Source organism: Acomys russatus, chromosome 11, assembly GCF_903995435.1.
Source record: "Acomys russatus chromosome 11, mAcoRus1.1, whole genome shotgun sequence".
Taxonomy (NCBI): Eukaryota; Metazoa; Chordata; class Mammalia; order Rodentia; family Muridae; genus Acomys; species Acomys russatus.
The window spans coordinates 60,505,148-60,512,593 of record NC_067147.1 but is presented as its reverse complement, the minus strand read 5'-3'; the positions used below and the strand labels follow the sequence as shown (position 1 = coordinate 60,512,593).

Below are 7,446 nucleotides of genomic sequence, written 5' to 3'. Positions count from 1 at the left end.
ATAGACTGCACAGACAGAGGTTAGGTCCCTATAGACTGCACAGATGGAGGTTAGATCCCTATAGACTGCCTGCTCTGTCTGTTCAGAGGGAGGGTAAATGATTCAGGGTGCACAGTTAGTGTTAGGAGCCCAGACACCTGAGACTCTGGGGATCTTCCTTGGTTGTGATTCAGGTGCCTGAGAATGTGGCTCCTCCCCAGCTCCATGGAGCCACAACAGCCGGAAAGAGCTGCAGTACTTTCCCAGCAGGTATTTGGAATTCCCAGAGTGGGAAATCCCCATGCCTAGAGGCAAAGGTAATTAGGTTTAGACTCCTCTTTCCGGGGGAGAAAGGTGGGGATGTTGGCTGTCTTTCATTCCATCGAGTCCTAATGGCCCAGGGGACCCAGAGACCTTAGGCTTCTGGAGGGAAGATGCTAGGGCTGGTTTCCCATCTCCAGAGAGACACAGGTGCACACCAAGACAGAAATCACGTTTCCTTTCCAAGCAATCTTTATTTTTCCGCACTGACCCGTAGGGCGATTACAGTCACCGCTCCCGTAGGGAGCAGAGGTTCAGTGATGTAGTGACAGCCTGGTCACCAAATCAGCATTATTAAGACAACTGGGTTAGATAAATATTGTGTTTTAAACATAAGCAAAAAGAAGGCAGCGAGGCAGGGAGCCCAGGTGGGAAAAGCTGATAGTTAACTGTTTTCACAGAAAACATGACCGTTTCAAGACAGCTCCCAACATTGGGCCCTCCAGGACACCCAGGCCTTCCAAATAAATACATACATAAGCAAATAAATAAGTAATAAATAATAAATAAATAATCATAAGTGCAAATATAAATAGAGGGGGCTGGCTCTGTGAGGAAGGCTGGGCACCTTGTCTCGGGGAGGAGTCTGGAAACACCTGTGAAGTCAGGACGGCCTGAGATCTTCCCCAGCAGAGTTCTGAGCCGAGGCAGCCCGGCCCACACTTTGCAGAACCCCACAACCGAGGCCACTATGCCTGTATCTTCTGTTTCTAAGTGTTATAGTTGTTGGGCATCCTGAGCTCAAAGTCTGACCCTGAGCCACAGTTCCCTTTTTAAGTTACGAGGAGATGGGTCGGGTGGGGGGGGGGGGCGTGTTGAGGGTGGTGGTGGTGGGGCTTCTGAGGAGTAGAGGATGAAAGGGTCAGAGTGGGGGCTGGGTAGAGAGTGGACGGGCACCCATCCGCTTCACAGAGCAATGACACCAAAGTAGACCTGCCCGGATTCAGCAAAGTCTAAGTACTTGGGCAGATTGACCTCAGCGCTGAGGCGGTCGCCCTTCTCCAGCTGGAAGACCCCTCCGAGGTAGATGGGCTCATACCAGGGCTTCAGCTCAGCCCCCTCAGGGGTGTCCTTGGGGCAGGGGCTCTTGATGGCAGAGAGGAGGTTGACTTTGTCCTCGTATGACACAGCAAAGCGGCTGACGGTGTGGGTGAGGAGCACGTAGTTGGGGCAGCCTTGTCCCTTGAAGAGGACCTGAGAGTAGACGAGGTACAGGCCGTCCGACGGCACCACGAGCTGGTTGTCTTTGAGGTCCATGCCATTGGCCAGGAGGGCATTGGCACGCCGGCTCAGCCACTCCAGCTGCTCCTCCACTTGGTGGTTTGCTGAGGGAGGGAAGAGTTGAGTCAGTCCACATCCTGGACCTGAGGTTCTACCGACACCTCACTTCCTGCACCCTCTGTCCTCCTGCGTCCCGTAGGCTGCGAGGTCCTGAGCGCCCCTACTGACACCTTGCTTTTGAATGGTGTCTCTTTGACCCTTTCACAAGCTGTCTCCAAGCTTTGTCTACTCTCAGCCTGACTCAACCCCCAAATCCCGTCCCTTTGTTCCCCAAGACACATGTGTGGGGAGTTCTTACCTACAACGTGGGCTACAGGCTTGTCACTCAAATTTTGAGAAGATGACCCTGAAGGGGAAAGAAGGAAGGCAAAGATGAGACCCTCAGACTTCCTAGCAAGTGTCCGTGTACTGGGACCCCAGTTCCCTTTTCCTCCCAAACCAAAGCTTTAAGTTCCCCCCACAGCTTCCACCCTGGGTCTAACTGCCCCCCCCCATGCTAAGTTAAGAGAGAAGCGTGGGCATACTTACTGAGTGTGAGGGTCTGGGCCATGGAGCTGATGATTGGGAGGCCATTTGGGAACTTCTGTGTGGGAAAAGAGGGAGGTTAGTACCCAAGGAGTCACCAGCGAAGGAGGAACCCTCCCCTCCCCAGTTCCCTCTTTCTGCCCCCATGTCCGGTTCTTTTCTTCTTCATTCATCCTTTGTTCATTCATTCCTCCAGCCAAGTGGCCTCTCTCTGTGGCGTCTTTTGTTCCTGATCTCACTTTATCTCCCCTCATCTCTCTCCTTATCACTCGTACCTCCCTCATCTCTGTCTCACATTTTTATCTCTTGCGTCTTCCCTCTCCTTCTGGCCACATCTCCCTCCACATCTCTCCACATATGTGCCCAAGCTTGTCCATTCATTCATTCGTCCATGCAGCCGCTGACGGGTGTTCAGAGAGCCGGCTGCACAGGTCCAAGATGCCCCCTCCTGTCTTCTCTCTCCCTCCCCACTCTCCTCCACATTACTTCTGCCCACAGCCCACCTCTTTCCCTCACCCTGCCTCTCTTGCCTCCCACCGTGCCTCCGCTGCCCGGACACTCACCTCTTCCCTTTGGGGGCCGATCACCCCGAAGTTCAGTAGACAGAAGAGGGTGGTGGCTCCTGCCACAAGCAGGAAGGAGAAGAGGCTGAGACAAAGGCACCGCCTGGAGTTCTGGGGGCTCCCCGCCTTTTGGGGGAGTGCCTCCTCGGCCAGTTCCACATCTCGGATCATGCTTTCAGTGCTCATGGTGTCCTTTCCAGAGGGAGATGCGGAGCCTTGTGCCAGCGTATGAGAACCTGCCTGACTGGCTGCTGGCTTTTCTGGGAGCTATTTCCAGAGCGGTCTGGAGTGGCTGCTCTCCCTGATGGCTGGTCCCCTGTGTCCTCCTCGCTGAGGGAGCTTCTGCTGGCTGGGTGTACAGGCAGCTGCCTTTATAGCCCTTGGGCGAGAGGGCGGGGAAAGGCTCTCGTTCAACCCTCGGAAAACTTCCTTGGTGGAGAAACCGTGATCTCATATGGAGGAAGCGTGGTGGCCTTACACCTTCAGTCTCGGTTTCTTCTCCATCCTGGGGGTAGAGGTTTGGAAAGTTGGGGACACCCAGGCATCAAGGAATCTCCTCCCCATCCACACCAGGATTCTGTGGCAATCTTGGGCCAATCAGTGTGTGTGTGTGTGTGTGTGTGTGTGTGTGTGTGTGATGCAGGACCCTGGGAACGGAAACCCATTTAGTTCCTCTCTCTACTCCAGTGCTAATAACTGTCTGTTTCTTTGCAAAGATACCATGTCTGTGTCTATTTCCCTTTGACTTCTAAGTGGGACTTCCATGGGGTAGAACTTGGCTTTCGAGGTGCTTCCGAAAGCAGGGGCTGGGGTGGGGGTGGGGTGGGTGCATGAGGGGGAGAAACGATAGTGGGGAGGGAAGCCTTCTGTCTGGGTTCTTGGAGGAAGTGGGTGAACACAGAGCAGCTTGGGCTTTGGGAGGGTTGGTGGGAGTATCAGGGACGAGGACGGGGCAGCCCCAGAGGGAATGGCCTCAGCCTCCCGGGAATTCACAGACCCCACGAGGCAAGCCTTTTTTCTCCTTTCATTCTGATCATGTTGCTGCTTTCAGTCTCGGCTTCCAAGGGATTTTTTTTGCAAAGCCTCTGCCTTATGGTCTAGATATGTGGCCATGCAGCCTCAGACATCCATGTCCCACACCTGTGCATCCAGGGCTCCTGCCAACCCTTATGTCTCCGCATCTTCCAGTGGTTCCCTCCTTCATGCCCCACCCCTCAGGCCTGGACGTTCTCCCCAGAACCCTCATTCCTCCAACCTCCCCACATACCTAGCTAATCCTCTGGGTCTTCTCCAGCACTGCCTGACAACCCACAGGTCCACCGGAGGGGAGCTGCGGCTCCTTCACATCTACTTGCTCTGCCCACAACCCCTGCTCCACTCTTTTCTTTCTTTCTTTCTTTCTTTCTTTCTTTCTTTTTTTTTTTTTTTTCCTTGTTTTTTTCCAGACAGGGTTTCTCTGTGTAGCCCTGGCTGTCCTGGACTCACTTTGTAGACCAGGCTGGCCTCGAACTCACAGAGCGCCACCTGCCTCTGCTGGCATTAAAGGCACACGCCACCACTCTTTTAAAGAGACCAGAAGGGGTCCCCCCCCAATCCCAGACAGACACAAGCAAATGAAATTTCAGAGAAAAGAGATTTATTGGGTTTCGTTTGCTGGTGCAGAGGCTCCCTGTGGGTGTCTGGTCAAGCAGTGGCTGGCTGTTAGAGCCACGTGCCTTCTTCCAGATCCCTTCGTTACTCACACCTGCTTCTCTCTCCCTCTGTCTCTTAGCTGAGTCCTGTCTCGATGCCGCCTCAGTCTCTGTGGCTGAGACCTAGTTGTCATCTCCCGCCTTCCCACTTCTCCCATCCTGCTAGTCTCCATAAATAAATAACTTAAGCTTTCTCTTCATAAATAGTCTCCTTTCCCCTGGTCCCCAGCCTCCTCTCCACACCTGTCCCTCCTTCGCACCCAGGGCTCTGCCCCACCTGGACCCACAGAGACCCTGCTGTGTGCAGGAACTTCTAGGCAGGTTCCAATCCTCAGTTGAGCATCTGGAGCGGCCCCCAGGGAGATGTGGTTCCCCAGGAGTCCCTCGGATTCCTTCTGTGCAAGATCCAGGTGATTTGGGTGGGGAAGGCTCGAGACTGTGGGGATGGGCAAAGGAGAGGCGCTGCGACCGCTAACGTGGTCGGAATGGAGACCCGGAAACCAATGCCTGAGTTTCCTCTAGATTCTACAGAGCAAACGCTCCAAAGAATACACTGCTGGGGCTGAAGTGTAGATGGGAGACGCCATCTGTGTGGGTGGACAGCTGGTCTCCCTTGCTGAGCAGGAACACGGCCCCCTGGTACATTGAGTGCACCCACGGTCCTCGTAGCCCAGGATACACGGACTTCTGTGCGCTGAGGAGAGGCACGTGAAAGGGATACTGGGAGGAAAACAGCTGGACCTCGTGGGCCAGGTAGATGGGAGTAGGGGTGGCCTTGGGGGAGCAGCTTTCTCCAGAGAAAACCACCTGGGAGTAGACAAAGTAGAGCCCACTGGTGGGGACCAGGAGGGAGCTGTTGTTCAGAGAGAAGCCGTGTCGGAGAAAGGCCCGATCTGTGTTTGCTCTCCAGAGCAGTGAGTTCTGCTTGCTGGGGTATCCTAGAGGAAAAAAAAAAAAAAAAAAAAAAAAAAAAAAAAAAAAATCAGAGGTAGAGGTCAGTGGTCTCCATTCCTGGTGAGGTAGGCACTGGGAAGCTGGGGTGCTTGGTGGGGAGATGGGGGTGGGGTGCCTGTCTTTAGAGGTAAGATAAGTTATGGGGAGATAGGAAGATCACTTGTGCCCCTGGGGGACTGGACCTCTGAAGGTAGACATTTACCAACAAGGTGGGCAGCAGGCTTCAAAATGCCATGGGTGGAATGCTTCTGGGGGGGATGATGAGCTCCCCTGACAGCGGAGAAGCGAACCCCGGAGAGTCCCTAGGGGAGAAGAGAGTTGAGAGGGTTCTAGGGCTCTGAGTTGGCTAGGCCAGGCCATCCCAGCACCCTCCATCTGTTGCCATTGCCGCCTCACCTGGGTCCCTAGAGGCAGGGCCAACAGCAGCCCCAGCAGGAAGGCAGGGGGGGCGCTAAGCACCCTTAAGAGGTAGAGCTGTCCAAGAGGTGTCATGGAGAGGACCTGCAGAGAGACAGAGACAGGGTGTGCACAGGGGAGGCGGGGCGCACAGCGGAAGACAGACCTTCCCTCCCCGGCTGAGACAGCCACCCTGAGAGACAGACAGAGAAGGGGAGAAGACACAGGCAGGAAAACCCTGAAGTGAGCAGGGATTAGGGAGAGAAGAAGAGAGACTGGAAAAGAAAAGGCTTACGGTGGAGCCAGACAGCGAGCGGATGACAGGAGCAGAGAGAGAGAAAGAGACTGACAGATGACCGAGTTAGACACCACAGGAACAGACCAACTACCAAAGCCACAAGGACCAGACCCAGTAAGGCTAGGGATCCAGGCAGGTTGCACAGGAAGGGCCGTGCCCCCCGAGTGAAGAGGCAGGGTCCTGAGGGTTGCCAGTGAGCCCAAGAAGACAGGTCAGGAGAGGCTCACCTGCTGTGCGGGGTCCTGGGCGCTGGCGCTTGGGTCCTTTATAGAGGAAGCGGCAGTGTGGCAGGCAGCGGGCGGGTTCTAGGTCGGGGCTGGGGCCTGGGGAAGCCCCCAGGGCTTAGAAGATGCTGCTGTTTGAGTCGAAGGCAGGAAAGGCTGAGGCCTAGGAGAGAACCGCAGGCCAGGGGCTCAGAGAGCTGAGTTCTGGGAAAGGGAGTGGGGTCAGGGGAACTGTGGGCTACAGAGGCTGCAAGGGAACAGGGCCAGGCCTAGGAGTTCCAGAGAAGGCACAGGCAGTTCGTGGAGACCGAAGGGGCACAGCGGGCTGTGACTGGAAACCTGGTTCCCTGAAGAGCTATGGTGTATAACACTTCTGCACCCTTCGCTGCTCACAAGCTTCTCTGCACATTTCCCTCTCTGTGCCCCCTTGGTCACATCTGGAGGGCTCTCTAGCCACTTGTGGCTAGTGGCACTTTGGTTTTTTTTTTTGTTTTTTCTTTCCCAGGTTTGAACCCAGGGTCTCACCCATGCTAGACAGGCATCCCACAACTGACCCACACTATTTCAGGGCCATGTCCTCTCTTGTCTTTGGGGGTTCAAGTCATTATTTGTTCCAATATGTGTTTTCTGGTCATATTCCAGTTTCATGGCAAGGAGTTCCATTACTGAGCACCCCCCCAATGCCCATCTGGGGGATCCTGGTGTGTGACTATCTTAACTGTATCCCCTCACCCTCTAAAGAAGCAGGTCTCCACCTGCAGGTCCTGATCCCTTTGGGCAAACCTGTATCTTCAAAAATATTTACATCACAATTCAGAACAGCAGCAAAATTACTGTCTGTCATAAAGTAGAAATGAGGCCATGCTTGGTGGCGCACGCCTTTAATCCCAGCACTTGGGAGGCAGAGGCAGGCGGATCGCTGTGAGTTCGAGACCAGCCTGGGCTACAAAGCGACTCCAGGACAGCCAAGGGCTACACAGAGAGACAAACAAACAAACAAAAAGTAGCAATGAAAACAATTTTATGTTTAGGGGGATCGCTACAACATGAGAACTGTATTACAGGCTCGCAGCATTAGGAAGGTCGAGACTCACTGCTCTAGATTGTCCAAGTCCGGAAGACAATGGGGGGCTGCTTAGAACCCCACCACACTCCTCGTGCACAGCAAGGTCTCAGCCTGAAGGAAGTCCCTGCAGGTGAGATTTACATAACCC

General features: G+C 54.4%; 2 protein-coding genes across 2 annotated transcripts; both read right to left on the bottom strand.

Moving 5' to 3' along the window:
• Nucleotides 1–1,193: 1,193 nt before the first annotated feature.
• Tnf (tumor necrosis factor) lies at nucleotides 1,194–2,888 on the bottom strand. Its single transcript, XM_051152630.1, has 4 exons — nucleotides 2,670–2,888; nucleotides 2,110–2,164; nucleotides 1,880–1,927; nucleotides 1,194–1,625 (listed from the first exon to the last, which is right to left on the bottom strand). The coding sequence occupies exons 1-4, from the start codon at nucleotides 2,853–2,855 to the stop codon at nucleotides 1,207–1,209; spliced, it is 708 nt and encodes a 235-aa protein (XP_051008587.1). The 5' UTR covers nucleotides 2,856–2,888; the 3' UTR covers nucleotides 1,194–1,206.
• Nucleotides 2,889–4,822: 1,934 nt separating this feature from the next.
• Lta (lymphotoxin alpha) lies at nucleotides 4,823–6,761 on the bottom strand. Its single transcript, XM_051152518.1, has 6 exons — nucleotides 6,758–6,761; nucleotides 6,236–6,331; nucleotides 6,100–6,188; nucleotides 5,711–5,815; nucleotides 5,517–5,616; nucleotides 4,823–5,298 (listed from the first exon to the last, which is right to left on the bottom strand). Exons 1-6 carry the CDS (start codon nucleotides 6,759–6,761, stop codon nucleotides 4,886–4,888), a joined length of 807 nt encoding a protein of 268 aa, XP_051008475.1. The 3' UTR covers nucleotides 4,823–4,885.
• Between the last annotated feature and the right edge of the window lie 685 nt (nucleotides 6,762–7,446).

Excerpts from the sequence above, each read along its gene's own strand:
- Tnf (XM_051152630.1), bottom strand. The coding sequence starts at position 2,855 with ATGAGCACTGAAAGCATGATCCGAGATGTGGAACTGGCCGAGGAGGCA. Across the intron at positions 1,928-2,109 it reads GGCCCAGACCCTCACACTCA|GGTCATCTTCTCAAAATTTG; the intron begins GTAAGTATGCCC and ends TTTCCCCTTCAG. Across the intron at positions 1,626-1,879 it reads GCCTGTAGCCCACGTTGTAG|CAAACCACCAAGTGGAGGAG; the intron begins GTAAGAACTCCC and ends TCCCTCCCTCAG.
- Lta (XM_051152518.1), bottom strand. Across the intron at positions 5,617-5,710 it reads CCCTGCCTCTAGGGACCCAG|GGACTCTCCGGGGTTCGCTT; the intron begins GTGAGGCGGCAA and ends CTTCTCCCCTAG. Across the intron at positions 5,299-5,516 it reads GCCTGCTGCCCACCTTGTTG|GATACCCCAGCAAGCAGAAC; the intron begins GTAAATGTCTAC and ends TTTTTCCTCTAG.